Genomic DNA, 17,958 nt, shown 5'->3' on the forward strand with positions numbered 1-17,958 from the left:
GTGCGTTCTTTCAACCGGGCTTCTCACCACTGAAACCTTCCTTTTTTGATCAGCTCAGCACTGACAATATATTATTTATATAATTTATACAATATTATAATACTATTGATAGGTAAATATATAGTTAACATATAAACACATAGAAACCCACAGAATGAAACTCGGAACCACTACACCTCTAGGGAGCATCATTGACACTGGAGTCTATAAAGCCTCAACATTGTAATAGTTAATTTTTTGAGGGGAGTACACATTTCAAAATTTCTTCTGTGCATTCAAAGTTTTCTGTGATTCACCAGGTTTTCATTTTTCTAATATGAAAAACATTTTAAATTTCAAACTAAAACATTTGAAGTAAAATAACAATGAAAAGAAATAACCAATAAAAAGACTTCCTTTATACCTCAGTTTGACACAAAACCTCTCATTTGGACTCCAGAGAGCAGAAATCTGTACTGGTGACTCCAGGGAAAGAAGAAATGAACTCTTTCTCTACAATCTATGATCCACCCTTTGGTTCCAGAGTCCAGATGAGCAATAAAGCAACACTAACATTATCATCAATTTATAGCTTATCGATTGCTTGGCCTGGGATTGCAGAAAATGTTAGTCTTGAGAATGAAAGGACACTCAGCCTCTTGAGGAGCCCATCTGGGCATGAGCTGTATGGACAGAAGCACCACAACAGTGGGAAGGTCAACTGAGATTTCAGGACAGGTCACACTCGCATCCAGTAGAAACACTGCTGAAGAATGGACCAAGGTAAGGGTTCCTATCTTGTGGGTGACAGGTGGGTGAGTTGTTCAGCTACCACAAGGCACAGGCTCCTGGTGCTCCTAGAGCTATCTTCAGGTCCTCTGCTGAGGACTTCACCTGCACATACCAAAACCGTATGTTCTTTTGTGAGCAGGCTTCTCTTCAGACATGCAAACGTGACGTCCCTAACACTCAGACCAATCACTGGCACTCCCAGTGAATCCTGCTAACTGGATGATCTCCCAGCTCCCACTGAAAATTAGCCTTGGTTTTGCATCTGACTACTTAGATCTAAGGCAGAAAGTCATCTTGGGGGTTAGACTTTGCTGATCCAGGAGGATGTTCTGAAACACGGCTTCCTATAAGCAGAAGATCAAGGGAGACTTCTAAGCAGGAGATGAAGTCCTGAAGAAAGACTAATGGGCAGATTCTAAAGCAAACCTTAGTAGTTTACCATACAAAAGTTTCTAAAATATATTTTCCAGTCTCTTGTTAATTGAATAAAATACACAAAACATAAAATTTACCATTTCACCACTTAATGTATGATTCAGTGACAGCTAGTACACGCACAATGTTTTACAACCATCACCACTATTGTTCCAGAGCAATTTCATCACCCAAGAAGGAAATTGCTTACCCTTTAGGCAGTCACCTCCCAGCCCCCTCTAACCCCAGCCCATGAAAACCACTAAACTTTTTTCTAAATGTATTCATATCTTCTGGATATTTCATATAAGTGGAATCATACAACATGTAGCCTTTTGTATTCTGGCTTCTTTCACTTATGTCTTCCAAGTTAATCCGTATTGTACTATATATGAGGACTTCGTTATTTTGTATGGCCAAAGATTATTGTGTATGACTAGATCACCATTTCATTTTCAAATTATTAGTTGATGGAAATTTGCATATGCAATTTTCTTTTTATACAGGAGGGAAAAGGAGTTACAAACAAAAAAGCAATACTACTGGCTTTTATATCTAGCTATGTAGTTTCACTTACCGGTGTTCTTTATTTCTTCAGATAGCTTGAAATTACCTATAAATGTCCCTTTATTTCAGCCTATTTTAGCATTACCTAAAATAGTAGGTAAGGCCTACTGGAGATGATCTTCCTCACTTTTTGTTCACCTGGGAATGTCTCCTTTATTTCTGAATGATACTTTTGCCAGATACAGTTGACTGTTTTTTAGATTGTTGTCATCCCACTGCTTTCTGGACTCCATAGTTTCTTCAGAGAAAATGGCTGTTAATCTTATTGAAGATTTTTTACAGGAGATCAGTTACTTCTCTCTTACTTTCAAGATGCTTTGTCTTTGGATTTTGACAGTTTAATTAGAATGTATCTCAGTGTGAACTTCTTTGATGTAATGGTGCTTGGAGTTTCTTGAGCTTATTGGATGTGTAGACTGATGAATGTCATTAGATTTGAAGGATTTTAGCCATTATTTCTTCAAGTACTCTGATACTTTCTCTCTCTTCTCTCCTTTGCAGACTCCCATAATGTGTATGTTGGTGTATCCGATGGTATCTCACAGATCTCTAAGTTTCTATTCATTTTTATTCATTCTTTTTTCCTTCTGCTCCTCAAACTACATAATTTCAATGGCCTTACCATCGTTTTTCCTGATTCTTCTTCTGCACATTTATATCTGTTGTTGAACCCCTCTAGTAAAATATTTATTTTGGTTATTGTAGTTTTCAACTTCATAATTCCTATTTGGTTCCTTTTTTAAAAATTACTATCTCTTAATTGATATTATCTATTTTTTAACCATAGTTCTCCTGGCTTCCTTTTCCTCTTTGTCCATGATTTCCTTTAGCTCTTTCAATATATTTAAGAAAGCTGATTTAAATTCTTCCTCTAGTAAACCCAAAGCCTGGGCTTTCTCAGGAATACTTTCTGTCAGTTTCTTTTTTTCCCGTGAATGGGCTATACTTCCTGCTTTCACTGAATGCCTCATAATTTTTGTTGGAAACTACATATTTAGAACATTATGTGATTACTCTGAAAAACAGGTTTGTCCCCCTCCCTGTGGTTGTTGTTGTTACTTGTTGTGGGTTATAGCTAACTATTTTTGTACAGACTGCATTCTTTGTTCTCTGGGGTCACTGACTTCTCTGTTCTGTTAGTTTAAAGGTCAGCTAGTGATTTGACAGAAATTTCCTTAAATGTCTGAAACCAAAAAGAGGAGTAGTAAACATTTCTAAGTCTTTGGAGCTGGGCTGTGTGTGTGTGTGTGTGTGTGTGTGTGTGTGTACGCGCGTGCGCGTGCGCACGCACACGCGCGTATTGGGACATGCCTTCCACACTTATCTGGGCAGTTTCCAATTCTGCCTTTGCCTTCACCTGCATGTGTGTGGATTGAAGATCAGCCAGAGGTATGTTCCTTCAATGTCTGCAGAGTGTTCTAAGCTAGGGGACATAAACACAAGCCATTTACATTCATCAGAGAGTCATCTAACAAGTCAAAATATAAAATCACAATTCTTTGATAATAATGTTTACTCTGATCTCTCTAGCACCGAGAACCTGCACTAGAGGCACAGGCTGCTGTGTTCATGATTACAGATGAGCTGGGGAGTAGGGAACGGGCCAAGCGTAACCTAAGACACCACAATGCTCTCCTATTGAGTTTCTGTTGCCTTTTTCTGTTTTTGCCATTTGCTGGTAGCTATAAACACTCTATGTTTTCCTGGAGTTTTGATAAAGTTGATTCTGACAGCTTTTACTAGGTTTTTCATTGTTCTATGTAAGGATAGACCCTTGAAATTCCCTATGCCACCATCTTCTTTGAGGTGACTCTCTTCAGCCTCTTTTCAGTTGTACTTAATGCATCATAATTCCCGGTCTTTTAAAGACTTCCAGTAGACTCATTCATTTGCTAAACATTCGTCAAAAACCTACTTTATCTGGGTCCTGTGTGTAAGAAGTAGAATCTGGTTCTGTTGCTCTCAGGGTTCCCCATCCTGGCCAGACAGCAGGAAAGACTGCTGGCTGTGCAGTGTCCTCGAACCTGCAAGCAAGCAAGCAGATCCTCTAAGCACCTAGAACTCCGGCCCATGCTATGGAGGATTCCAAGCACCTCTTGGCCCCATCTGCTGGGCCACCCACACCAAGTTCTCATGCACAGGCAAGGTAATTCTTCTGTTTGCTGAGATTATGTTGTGCCTGGTGATTCCAATCTGCTTCAGCACCCCGCATCAGCATACTCCTCTCTGTTTGTGGTCGAGATGATCCTTGCTGATATCTTCTTTGTCCTCTACATGTGTGACCTGAACACTAAGATACAGATTGACAACTGGCCTTGGAGTGATTTCTTCTGACCTCATAGCAGCCATCCTCTACCTGCTCACCCCGACTGTTGTCCTCGTTGAGAGGGAACCACTCCAAAAGCATCACAGGAGCACCGGGCCTACCTGCTATGTGTCTTTCTGGCTTTGATGCCTATGTCACTTTCCCTTTGAGGCAGCAAAGACATACAGCAGCCTCTACTGACCCTGCAGATGGCCCAGTGTAGGTGAACTCTCTTCATGTTTCTCTGCAACTTGCAAACAACACCTCCATTGAAATGACTCCTCCCTGCTCCTACAAACACTCTCAGCCAATACCCAGCCTACTGGAGTAAAAATGTCTTTATTGGGAGAACTTGTTTCCAGCCTGCCAATCAACCCTCCTGGGTGTGGCACCTTCATGAGTGTGCCTCTGTCCCCCTTCTGCAGTATCTGAAAGGAGACACCAGTTCTGCCTGGACTATGCCCCCACCTAGGCCACAAAATGTGGGAGAAGGGCACCTCAGATTTCCGACTCTAGGCTCAGGTTGTGACTCACTCCAAATAACCTTACACTTGGAGGATAAATATAAATAAATAATAAACAGACTGTTAGAATATTAAAAAGAAAAGTGGGGTCTGAATTAAAAATCCAAACTCTCAGGCCTCAAGGATGACACAGCCTAGGTGGGGGTGGGAAGATAAGTAAAGAAATTATAACACAACATGTTAAGTATTTTCTTTATTTCTCCTTTGAACTCCACATTATTTTATAAATACAGTATTGATTTATACAGACTTATCATTACCTATTAAGTTTCCTGCTTGTTTTCTTATTTATCCCTCTAAACTTTTAAATACCTTTACAGTGGGTGTTTTGCTAATACATGAATGGTTTTATTTATATGAAAGTATCTTTTTTTTACTTGAAAGATCAATTTCCCACTCCCAAATCCTACCATGACATGGGTTTTCCCTCAGCCTTTGATAATGCTATTTCATTGTCTTCTGGCTGCCATTCATTGACATGGAGAAGTCAGCTGCATTCCTTTCTAGATGATGTTTTCCTTTTGTGGCAACTTTAAAGATCATCATTTGTCTTTATCATGTGATGTTCTATTAAAATATGAAACTATGTGGATCTCTTTTTATTCATAGTGCTATGTAAACATTTGCTTAATCCTTAGCCATAATCTCTTTACACAATGTCTCCTTCCATGTACAACTCTCTTTTTACCTTCTGAGACTTCAACTAATGTGAAACCTCTTCCTTCAATAACCATATATGCTGTAGTAGGCAAAATAATGAACCCACAAATATGTCCAAGCCCTAGTTCCTAGAACCTGTGAATGGTACCATACACAGTAATAGACACTTCGCAGATGTGATTAAAGGCATGGACCTTGGAACAATCGTCCTGATAATGGCGGGTGGGGCTAATCTAATCACACAGGTCCTTATGGAAGATGACTGAAGACCTGTGAGTCAGATGGAGCTTTGAATTTCACCTGTAGTAATTTCTACATGTACTAAAATATGATCAGCCCTATCTTTTTATCCTTTAATTTAGTGGTGAATTGCATTAAATGAGTTAAAGCTAAAATATCCTTGCATTCTTGGGATACCTAACTTGGTCAAGAAATTTAATTGTTTTATAGTATATTGGTGGACACTACTATATACTACTATATTATGTATGTGTATATATATTATATATATACACACACAATAGTATTCTTAGGATTTTCAAATTTAATTTCTTAAAAATTTCTATTTTCTTATAATGCTTTTTCTTATTTGTCTCTGTGGGGAGAAAGAAAGATGGCTGCTGTCAGGCTTCCTCCTGATACCCTTAGTAGCTAGCTTTTGGGTGGAAGTGACTCAACACTTCTCCCCTTACGTAACCATGTGCCCACTACATATGCGCAGGCTCCTGTAACTTGGGGCAGTGTGCCACTACTGTTTAACCCGTGTATATAAAGGCTGCCGCCCTGCGCGGCTGGCTGTGCACTTGCTGGAATAAAGTGTGCCCTTGCAATTCCTATGGCTCCCCACATTTTCTTCCAACTGCCCGAATCTCATACTCCTTACCTCAGAACCTCGAATCTGCAGCAACACAGTTCCTTAGCTGGCTTTAGGATCAATGTTATTCATGCCTAATAAAAGAATTTGTTTGGCTTTCCTTATACTTCTCCATTCTCTTGATAAGATCATGAACATTTCTTGAAGATTCAGTGGAACTTACTTATAAAACATTCTGGATATCAGCGAGGAAAGCAGAATTTTTACTACTGCTTTAATTTTTTTTCATTACAATCTTTTCCATGACATAAATTTTCATGGTTTAACATTTTTTTAAGTCTCTCCTATATTTGTAGTGACATATTTATCTGAGACATATGTAAACTTATTTTTTTTCTTAAAAAATTAATTTCACCTATTTTATTTCTCTTTTCAATCAAACAGCTGCTATCAGCAGGCTGGAAAATCAGCAGTGGCAGATGCCAGGTAAGCCTTGGTGAGTGGAAAGCCACACTGGTAGCCCACGCAGTCTCCATCCCAGTTGCCATATTGTACGATGACTTCATGAGCAAGCCCTGCTGTGCTGGAAAGAATCTGAGTGATACTGTCCATCAAGACATCTTTCCCACCAGATTACAGCAGCCCCCACCACCTGGACACCCTCTGCTGGGCATCCACATGCACACCAATACCTTCACCTGCTCTGCTCGTGGCAAGAGATCTATGAACACATCTCTCCTTCAACTCTCCGTTTTCCAACTTTATTTTCCTCAAGTTCCTAACTAGCCAGCCAACCCATTAGCTACTGCCCATGATTCATTCATACACTGCCTAGGGGCATCTTCCACATTGCCCCCTTCTAGGGGCCTGTTTGAGGTTTTGATTCCTAGTTCCTGGTTTGAGAATCATTCCCAAAGCTGTTTTAGCGTCAGCTCCTAGGCTTATTGTTCCTTTGCTTTAGATTCTTTCCTTTATATCTGAATCACAAGTATGTATGTCCTTGGATTTTTTTTAAATTGCCATAGCTTTTTCAATTCAGCACTTCTAAGGGCTTTCAGAAAGAATTCTATGTTGGTTTAAAGAAAATTGTTTCAACTTCCAGTTAAAATGCGAAATAGGTAAACACTGTGCTTATCTCCTCTCACGGCTAAATCAAAATTACAACTAAGCTACAGAAAAAACACCATTGGAAGTCACCTGAAGTCTAGATGAACAGAAGTCTTACAACTAGGAATGCACAGAAGAGGTCACACCTTGAGACTGTTAGGAGAGGGGTAGAGATGTGAAACGTGCTGGTCCCACACCCACATGTAGTTGAGAATCAGAAAGGGTATCTCAGCTATGGAGGTCCCCCAGAGGAGCAAGGCCCACACCAGGCTCCCCAGCCCAGTGTTCCAGTGCCAGTAGGAGAAGTCTCCACAATTTATGGTGTGAAAGTCAGCAGAGATTGTAGCCAACTGAGACAAAAGGCAGCTGGAGTTACAGACATTCCTCTTAAGAGGCCTGTGTGTGGACTTACTCGCTGACAAACTCACTCGCTCTGAGCTCCAGCGCTGACAGCAGCAGCTTGAAAGGTGTTGGGAACACAAAGAGGAACTAATTGTCTGGCTTCAGGGTGAAGACTGGAGTGGCAGCTTTCTCCCAGACAGAACTGCTGACAGATGCCATCATTCCTTTGTAGAGCCCTCCTGCAACCTAGTATGCAGGTGCAGTGGTCGCCTTAAATATGTTTCCATCAACTTGGCTAACACTGGTCGCCCCACACTGGTGATTCCTTGAGACACGTCCCACCCAACTTGTGAGCCCACCCAACCTGTGTCCAGTGGCTTTCCGTACAAATGGCCTGTCTTGGCTCATGCTGAGGACTTTCCTGATATATCTCAAAGGACTGCAAAACCCAGATAAGCAGCATCTGGCCTCAGTGTGCCCTGTACCTCTTGTTAAGCATCCTTAATCCTGGCACTAGTGGCAGACAGACTCAGTTCATGGCTTCGTCCCTTGAGGCAAGGCTAAGATAAACATGGGTAGTGCCATCTGTGGAGCCCCTCCCAAGAGACTCTGGGGCCAACATTCCTGGTGACCGGCTTCAACTGGAATTGGTGCATCACCCAGGGCTACACCCAAGGACAACACATCCAAAGGACAAATGGGCAGGCACTAGAGTCCTGTTAAAGTTAATCCTGCTTCGTAGGGTCAGCCCCTCACCTGCCAGTTCTCACAATCAATCGGCTGGAGAGACAATCCTTCCCACTGACATGCAAGCAGCAACCAAGTCTCAACCACTATAGGTGGCCACACACAACCCATACAAAGGACATACCTGGAGCACCTGGCTCAAATGGTCAGGGAAGACTATGCCACTGGGACCCACAGGATACCTACTACAGAGGGCCACTCTACTATGACTGGGAGACTTAGAGAGGCCCTACCTAATACCTACAAACAAACACAGGGAGGCAGCCAAAATGAGGAGACAAAGAAACATGTCCCAAATGAAAGAAAAAAACAAAATTCCAGAAAAAGAACTAAAAGAAATGGAGGCAAGAAATCTACCAGATACAAAGTTCAAAACGTTAGTTAGCAGGACACTCAATGCATTTAGGAAAAGAACAGATGAACTCAGTGAGAACTTACACAAAGAGATAGAATACATAAAAAAGAACCAGTCAGAAATGAAGGATACAATAACTGAAATGAAAAATACATTGGACGAAATCAACCCAGCAGATTAGATGAAGCAAAGGACAGAATCAGCAGTTTGGAAGACAAGGTAGAAGAAAACACCCAATCAGAATTGCTACAAGAAATAATTTTTTTTTAATGTTTAAGGGACCTCTTGGACATCATTGAGTATAATAATATTCATATTATAGGTTGCCAGACAAAGAAAGCAAGCAAGGGATTGAAAACCTATTTGAAGAAATAATGACTGACCACTTCCCTAACCTAGTGAAAGAAATAGACATACAAATCCAAGAAGCACAGAGAGCCCAAAACAAGATGAACCTATGCCAAGACACATCATAATTAAAATGCTGAAGGTTAAAGACAAAGAGAAAAATCTTAAAAACAGCAAGAAAAAGGCAGCTAGTTACCTGCGAGGGAACTCCCCTAAGAATGTCAGCTGATTTCTCAACAAAAACTTTGCAGGCCACAAGGGACTGGCACAAAATATTCAAAGTGATGAAAAGCAAGGACCTATAACTAAGATTACGCTACCCAGAAAAGCTATCATTTAGAAGCAAAGGACAAATAAAGAGCTTCTCTGACAAGAAAATGCTAAAGAAGTTCATCAATACAAAACCAGTATTATAAGAAATGTTAGAGGGACTTCTTTAAGGACAAGAAAAAAAGGTCAAAAATACAAATAATAGAACAGCAATAACTACATATCTATCAACGATTATTTTAAGTGTAAATGGATTAAATGTTCCCACCAAAGACACACTTCAGATCGAAAGACACACACAGACTGAAAGTGATAAAATAAGATATTTCATGAAAATGGCAATAACAACAAAAAAAAGAGCTATGGTATCTATACTAAAACAGGAAGAAGAAAAAAGACTTTAAAACATGGTCTGTAAGAAGAGACAAAGAAGGACCCAGTCATCCCACTTCTGGGTATTTATATAAAGAAACACAAAACATTATTTTGAAAGGACAAGTGAATCCATATGTTCATTGCAGCATTATTTACAGTAGTTAAGATATGGAAGCAACCTGGGTGTCCATCAATAGATGAATGGATAAAGAAGTGGTACATATATATAATGGAGTATCATCAGTCATAAGAAAGAATGACATCTTGCCATGTGCAACATAGATGGACCTAGAGGCTGCTTTTTTGAGTAGAGTAAGACAGAGAAAGACAAATGCCATATGATCGCTTACATGTGGAATCTAAAGTACAAAATAAAAAACAAAATAGAAATAAACCTATACAGAGAACATTTTGATGGTTGCCACATGGGAGGGGGTTAGGGGGTAAGTGAAAAAAGGGAAGGGATTAAGAAATATAAATAGGTAGTTACAAAATAGTCATTGGGTTATAGAGTATAACATGGGGAATGTAATCAATAATATTGTAATAGCTATGTATGGTGTCAAATGGAGTCTACATTTAGCAGAGTGATCACTTTGTAACTTACATAAATGCCTAATCTAGATTTACCAGAGTGATCACTTGATAACTTACATAAATGCCTAAGTTGTACAGCTCAAACTAAAATAACATTGTATGCCAACTATAATCGAAAAATTTTTAATTATTAAAAAATAAAATAAAAACTTTTCTGCCAAAAAAATTATTTTGAAAATCCAGAAAAGTATATGTTCATGAAGAACAACAACCAGAGAGAGAGGTGGGGAAATCACAAGTGTACGTGAATTTTCACAAACTGAACATTAAGAGAAGCGACACCCACGTCAAGGATCAACATTTCCAGCATCCCAGGAAATCCTCCTAAATCTCATTCAGTCCTAAACTAACCACGCCCCACCCAGAGTAACAATTATCTTGATTTTAAAACCATAGATGAATTATGTCGGTTTTGGGTAGAATGGAATATTACAGTGGATGCCCCTCTGCATCTACCTCTCTCACTTAACATTGTCACCGGGTCTCATCCCTATGACTGTGTGTGGCAGTTTATTCACTCTCATGGATACGAGGGGTTCCATTATTCAAGATTTCCATTATCCAGATTTTACAAATCATGCTATGAATAATTTCTTCATGTATTTTGGTACACATATGCATGCATGTCTATTGGGTATGTAACTAGGAGTGGACATGCTTGGTCATAGGGTGAGTGAATCTCTGGCTGTAGTATGCACTGCCAAAGAATTTTTCAAAGCATTTCAATCAATTTACTCTTACACTGGCAATATATGAGATGTAATTAGTCAAATTATTGCCAACAATTGATTTTGTGTTTCATTTTAGCCATTCTGGGAGTGGTATCGCATGATAATTGAATTTAAGTTTCACCTCTGACTAAAACGTTGAGCAATTTTCGTAAATTTATTGACTACGTAAATATCCTCAATAGGACGATGGACTGAACTAATTGTTAATGACTAAATGAGACTCTAGTATCATGTGCTAGTATCTTTTCACTGTTATGATCATTTTGCTATAAATGGATCTGTGGTCAAAGACTTGTGGTATAATAAAAAACATATGGTCTTGGTCTCTGGTTCTGGCTCAGAACTCTACAAATTCTTGTAATCTCTTGAGTGACAAGAGGGTCTTTGGGAGGCTAATAAGATGACTTTAGGCTGAGGGGTCCTGGATTGCTTCAGGATCAGGGTTCATCACCAGAAAGACCTATCATGATTAGAAGGCTGCAACTTTTGGCTTCATTTCCTGACCTCTGGGGAGAGGGGCTGGAGGTTGAATTCAATCACCAATGGCCAGTGATTTGATCATCCATGACTGTGTATTGAAACTGCCATAAAAAATAAAAAACTTAAACTGACAGAATGCAGACAACTTCCAAATTGGTCAACACACCCATATGCTGAGAGGGTGACACTCTCCAAACCCATATGACAGGCTCCTGTGCTTAGACCCTTCCAGACCTCATCCTGTGTTCCCCTTCATCTGGCTGTTCACTTGTATTGTTCATAATAAACTGTAATAGTAAGCACGGAATTATCCTGAATTCTATTAGTTATTCTATTAAATTAATTTGGGGGTGACCCCTAACTTTTAGTCAAGTGTGACAGAAGTGCCAGCAACATGAGGACTTGAAGTTGAGACCGGTGTCTAGAAATGAGAGCAGTCTTATGGGACGAAGCCCTTAAACTGTGGAGTCTGATGCTCTAACTCCAGGTAGTAAGTGTCAGAATTGAGTTGAATTGTGGGACACAGAGGTGGTATCTGAGAATCAAGAGAATTGGTTGAGTGGAGAAACAAATTCATCACCACCAAAAAAATCAGAGTAAGAGTAAGCAAGTAAATCTCTACCTTGGATGTCATTGATTGGTCACTTGTTCTTCTAGCCAAACCTGAGTGCCTACAAAGTACCAGAGAAAGTTCTAGTCTCAGATCTTTGCTCTAAGAATTAAAATTAGTCATTCTTTTTCCAGTTCTCATCCTCAGCACGTGAACTGTCTGCCTACATTATAAGAATTCCACATTTAAAAGTGTCTTGGTAGGAGGCAGAGACTACATCACTCCATGAAAAAGGAAAGCCCACTTTCTCAACATCCTTGTAGCCGGACATGGCACAAAGTGACCTCATGCCGGACTCCGACTCAGGATGTGGTGGTACAGAAAGGCTGGAACTGTGCATTTGGCAGAGGCACTGAGAGCGGCAGTAACAATGGTCAGTTGCCAGGAGCAGTAGAGATAGCCATCCTAGCCCCCAGCGTCCAGTGTCCCGCATGGCGGATGTCAGTGGTGTCAACAGTGACACCTGTGTCCAGCAGCAGGGGCAGTGGTACCTGTGTGGGACCTGACCTAAGGTGGATGGTGGATCTGTTCCTGACCGTATGGACTCAATCCTAGTCTGTGGCCTTCCCCAAATAGTATGAATCCCACTATCATTGATATATGTAATACTTGATGTCTCAGTTAGAAAAATTTAGGATTTCATTGTTTGATCAAAAAAGTGAGTAAAAAATGATCTGGAGAAAAGTTTCAGAAGAATTCCACTTTTAAAAGTGATTTTAAGACCTTCCCCTACCCTAGTGTGCTCTGATCACTGACCTCAGTGGCTCTCAATCCAGTGAGAGCCAGGCTTGCTTGTGGGCTTCTTACAGAACACTCAGGCCCCTCCCAGATTCATAGTCTTAGAGAATCATGCACAAGACCAAGAATCGCTTGTTTAACAAGCCTTGCTGGTGAGGCTGATGCACAGCTATGTGGGAATCCTGGTCTAGGTTGTTGCTACTAAAAGTGTGACCTAAAGACCAGCAGCATCAGCACCTTGTTAGAAATCCAGAATCACACCCTCTGCTCCAGTCTTCCTGAGTTTTAATAAAATGTCTAGGTGAGTCCTGTGCACAAGAAAGTTGAACTCCCAGCTCTATGTGCCTTCTAGGTGCAGAGCTCAAATTGCACTCTCTGTTTTCGTGTGTGTGTGTGTGTGTGTGTGTGTGTGTGTGTGTGTGTCCTGATTAGATCACTCAGCACTGAGGTGTCCAGGGTTTACTCCTGTTCCTTTCTCTTCATCACTCCCGCAACCCCATCTGTTCTCCAGGCTTTAAATATCATTTCTATGTGTCAACTCCCAAGTCTATTTCTCCAGCCCAGACATTCCCATAATCTACAGACTCATCTGTCCAACTGCCAATCTGACAAACAAACTTGTATTTAACAGACACCTCAGCTCCAACCTCTCTTAAAATGAATGCCTGTGATGACCCCCTCAAATATGCTCCTTCCAGTCTTCCCCATCTTTGCTGATGGCAACTCCATCATTCTAACTGTGTCCTCTGAGATTTCTGGTGTCCTTAACTGCTCATACTCCAGATTAATCCACAGGAAGCACTGCCAAGTCCATCTTCAGAATGCACCCAGACTCCCACCACTTCCGCTATCTCCACTGCTCACCCCCCATGGAAGCATCTCCAGCCTGGGACCCTGCAGTTTCCTACTGCTTCCCTACTGCCTCCCCTGACATTTGCCTCCCAAGCCTGTTCCCAGCACAGCAGCCACAGCGATCCTTTTAAAGGAAAAGTCATACTACGTCCCTCTTCTACTCTCAAGTGTCTTGTAACTCCTTCACACAGAGCACAGGTCAGCGCCCCCCTAACATCCTCCAGGCCCACGTGGTCTGGCCATGCCTCTGCCTCATCTCCATTACTCTCTGTTGCAGCAGCACCAGCCCCTCCCTCCTTCCAGAAACCACAGACACACTCCTGCCTGGGGCGTTCCCACTGCAGGTTCCCCTGCCTGGGAAGAACTTCCCTCAGGCATCCTCATGGATAATTCCTCATGTCCTTCAAACCTTTCCTCCAGGTCACCTTCCCAGGGAGGCTCACACTGACCTCCCAAATCAAATCAGCCATTTTCCCTGTGCCCACACCCCCACACTCTGGATCACCATCCCCACTACATTTTCCCCACAACACCTGTCCCCTTCTAACATAAACACCTTCCTTATTTACTGTGCTTATAGTATATAGTCTGTCTCTTCCCACCAGATCATATACTCTTCATGGCCAGCAATTTCTGATTTTACTTCACTGATATTTCCCAGATGCAAAAACTGTGTCATACATCTGGCAAAAACCAATATCGGTTGAATGAATGATCAGTGTACAGCACCTCTCTATTTTAGAGACAGGATCTTTAGTAATATAGCCTCAGACCAAATGCTGTTCTGTGGCAACTACAGCACAAAGTCCACTCACACTGGCATCAATGTCACCTCTACTTTTCTCACAAGAGCTACTCTGCCCTCCTTCCCCTCATCTCTTCCTCCCACACCAACCCTCCTGCACATAACACACAATTATATTTTGCTCTCCAGAAAACAATGACCTTTGATTTATGGGTCTTATTTTACAACCAAAAAGAAATCTAGAGTAGATTCTGCTTTATAAATCTCTGAGTTTGGATTGGAGACAGCACTCAGGTTACTAAAGCTCAGGGTAGGAAGAAAGTGTAGGGAAGCAGAACAAAAAATTCCAACAGCTTATCTAAGGTGAGAAATTATGGACTCCTCTCAGCTAATTCCACACTCTGGTTTCTTTGAGGAAGTTGGGGAAAAGTTGGAAAGAACAATCAAGCTCTAGAAGGAGGCAAGAGCAGGATGAGTCTGAAAATTCATCTCCTTACCATAGACTCCTCTGTGCAGGACACCCTGAGACTTGTGGGGACAATATAGGGAAAACGACTGTCAGAGATGCACACCCAGAGGAGAATGAGACCAGGAATTGAAACAAGTATAAATAGCCATAATACCCTACAGAAACAAACAAACAAAAAACAAATGAACACACAAAAGATGAGGGATGATGATCAGACCCAGGCCTGAGCCTGGGCTGAATCAGTTGCATTAAGCCCTCACTGACAAGACAAGGCCTGGGTGATGGTTGAGTCCCTGTGATCACAGGTCCTGGTGCCACGAGGTTCTACTGAAGGGACAAGGACAATGGAGCAGAGAAGTGACGCAGCTAAACAGTGACCAAGTCAAAATCCACAGTGCACTGAGCACCGACTGGGCACAGGCCCCATCCATGTTTGGTCCTCACAGCCTCTCTTGCAACAGACTCAACACAGCAAATACAAGAATTCTGGAAAATTCTCAGTACTTCCATTTATTTCCTCTCTCAAACTTAGGATTTGTCTCTTTTAAACACCCCATCAACCCTCCATGGCAAGAACTGAAAAAATTTCATATTTATATTATTCCAATAAGGCAGTAAGAAGGGGCAGCTCAGCGCAACATGAAATAAAGACAGGGACAGGAATGGCACGGCCTCTGCTGGAACGGGAGCATGGGTCAGGGAAGTAACTAAGGTCAGTGTGAGGAGGGGGTTTGGTGGATAGGGAGTGGGCCAGTCTCCCCACTTCCTCACATTATGCTGATAAGAACGCAGACACATTCAGATGCCCTTTGCAGAAAGAGAAATCAGAGGTTCTTCAAGTCACAAAGTGGGAGCATGAACAAATCTTGCATCACTTGTTCTCCAATAAGGCCGCTGTCTCATGCTACAGAAAAAAATAATCATGAACAAATTCAGGTTAGTCGCTGTATGTGGTGACATTCTTAACACTCCACCACATGTCAAAATATCCCAAAGAATGCACATTACCCAGTCCTGTCCCCTCTTCCCCAGCCCCTCACCACTTTAAGGCCACCCAGGGTCTCACCTTTAGAAGCCATGAGAGACACATCAGAGCCCTGGGCGCTGTCGCTGTCTGGGGTAGGACAAAACAGGATGTGGTCAGAGCTCATAGGAGATGTGGCTAAAGGAGGAATTATGGGGGTGGGTGAGCTCCCCCCATAGGCTCCCATCTACACTATCCCTAGAGTCTCGGGGATCACCCCACCCCTCCATACTCACTTGCAGCCTGAACATAGATCCCTCCTTTTCCACCTGTAGGAAGAAAACATCTTGTGAGAAGCCAGGGAGGAATGGGGGCCATGAGATACTAAAGGAGCCCCCCCTAGTCCTGGACCCCAGGGAAGTTTCCAGAACTGTGACTTCAGATCCAGGGCACAATGAGGAAACCTAAGGAAAGACTTGAGGGGAAACTAGACCAACAACCCTCCTGGAGGTCTGTCTTCAACAGGGACCTCCCCTTTATCCAGTGACAGGTAGAAGTCAAGTACCCATCACGAGAATCATCCGGGTGATAAATCTGTTCATTTTCACATGTGCATTAACACAGAGCAGGGGTTAGCAGATGGTGCCCCAGGCTGGGAAAGATCGCATATGTAGATAGTACTTCCTATTAACGAGGCAGGACACACTCAACCTGGGGCTTGAAACCCCACAGTGGGACAAGAAAACTCAGACCCTAGCCCTTCCCTACCTGAGCGCTTCCTCCTCCACATCACAGCTCCAACCACAGCTCCAGTGACCACAGCTCCAAGGAGGACCAGGGCAGCAATGACAACCACAATGGGGATGGTGGCCGGAGGAGGCTCTGGGAAGGGAACAGAGGCTGATGATTCTGACCCCCGGGCCTCAGCCCCAACCCTGCTGAAGTCCTCCAGGGGCTCCTGCTTCCCCTGAGAAGAGGCTCTGTGCCCACGGCCCCCTCCTCACCCCATCTCAGGGTGAGGGGCTGGGGCAGCCCCTCGTGCTGCACGTGGCACGTGTATCTCTGCTCCTCTCCAGAAGGCACCACCACTGCCGCCCACTTCTGGAAGGTCCCGTCTCCTGCGGGCCTGGTCTCCACGAGCTCCGTGTCCTGGGTCTGGTCCTCCCCGTCACGCTGCCAGGTCAGGGTGATCTCCGCAGGGTAGAAGCCCAGGGCCCAGCACCTCAGGGTGACCTCACGGTCAGAGATGGGGTGGTGGGTCACGTGTGTCTTTGGAGGGTCTGAAGGGAAGGGTCAGAAAATTTGGAAACTCTACATCCCTCACAGGACACTCCACCAGTGCTCTGTGACCATGCTGAGAATGCTTAGGACAAGTGGGGTGGGGGAAGGGAGCACAAAACCCAGACACAGGACTGGACATAGCTATCTGGGATAATCTCCTATTGTTTAGAAAGTTCTAGAATTAGCCTGAGACAGGCCAGGGTCAGAGATAGGTCTCTGAAGGGGAGAGAAGGGATTCCTGGTCCTGACCTGGGTGGGGGCAAATGACTCAGAAAAGCTGGAGTCAGACCTCAGACCCACTGGGTGCGGGGCAGCGAACATGGCCTGAGAGAAAAAGTCCCCAGGGTTCTCAGAGCAGCTGCCACAGTCAAAGGGAACCGCTCGCTGACCAGTTATTCCCGAGATGGTCTCCCCCTCCCTCCCCTGAGAGACAGCACCCTTCATTGTCCCTGAGGGAAAGTGGACGCTTGGGAGGGGCCGCCCTCTGGTACTGGATCTGAAAACCCACACGGACACAATTTCCCAACCCGCAGGAGGCGGGTGCTCTGGTCCCACTTTCCTCCATCCTTGGAGGAGCCCCGCGGCCCCTCGCACCTGCGCGCTGCAGCGTCTCCTTGCCCTGCTCCAGGTATCTGAGGAGCCGCTCCAAGCACGTGACCTCCAGGTAGGCCCTCCGGAGCTCCGCCACACCTGCCTCCTCCCACTTGCGCCGGGTGATCTGAGCCGTCGCGTCGGCCGCGGTCCAGGAGCGCAGGTCCTCGTTCAGCGCGATGTGATCGGCGCCGTCGTAGGCGTATTGACAGTACCCGCGGAGGAGGCGCCCGTCCGGCCCCACGTCGCAGCCGTACATGCCCTGGATGATGTGAGACCCTGTCCCCGCCCCGCGTCGCCC

General features: G+C 43.4%; 1 protein-coding gene and 1 pseudogene across 2 annotated transcripts; one reads left to right on the forward strand and one right to left on the reverse strand.

Moving 5' to 3' along the window:
- The first annotated feature begins 3,827 nt into the window (after positions 1–3,827).
- On the forward strand, positions 3,828–4,280 carry LOC107506408 (annotated as a pseudogene).
- An 11,092-nt stretch (positions 4,281–15,372) lies between these two features.
- LOC107498448 (patr class I histocompatibility antigen, A-2 alpha chain-like) lies at positions 15,373–17,952 on the reverse strand. 2 transcript variants are annotated; one of them, XM_036238051.1, is made up of 6 exons: positions 17,661–17,952; positions 16,790–17,065; positions 16,554–16,667; positions 16,082–16,114; positions 15,888–15,983; positions 15,373–15,725 (listed from the first exon to the last, which is right to left on the reverse strand). In XM_036238051.1, the coding sequence occupies exons 1-6, from the start codon at positions 17,914–17,916 to the stop codon at positions 15,721–15,723; spliced, it is 780 nt and encodes a 259-aa protein (XP_036093944.1). In that variant the 5' UTR covers positions 17,917–17,952; the 3' UTR covers positions 15,373–15,720. The 2 variants fall into 2 exon arrangements, with proteins under 2 accessions (XP_036093944.1, XP_036093945.1); XM_036238052.1 differs by having other exon boundaries at positions 15,375–15,725; positions 15,888–15,935.
- Positions 17,953–17,958: the final 6 nt, after the last annotated feature.

The sequence above is a fragment of the Rousettus aegyptiacus genome, unplaced genomic scaffold (assembly GCF_014176215.1).
Source record: "Rousettus aegyptiacus isolate mRouAeg1 unplaced genomic scaffold, mRouAeg1.p scaffold_m13_p_1, whole genome shotgun sequence".
NCBI lineage: Eukaryota > Metazoa > Chordata > Mammalia > Chiroptera > Pteropodidae > Rousettus > Rousettus aegyptiacus.

Excerpts from the sequence above, each read along its gene's own strand:
- LOC107498448 (XM_036238051.1), bottom strand. The coding sequence starts at position 17,916 with ATGTACGGCTGCGACGTGGGGCCGGACGGGCGCCTCCTCCGCGGGTAC. Across the intron at positions 16,668-16,789 it reads GCCCCTCACCCTGAGATGGG|AGCCTCCTCCGGCCACCATC; the intron begins GTGAGGAGGGGG and ends TTCCCTTCCCAG. Across the intron at positions 16,115-16,553 it reads GTGGAGGAGGAAGCGCTCAG|GTGGAAAAGGAGGGATCTAT; the intron begins GTAGGGAAGGGC and ends TTCTTCCTACAG.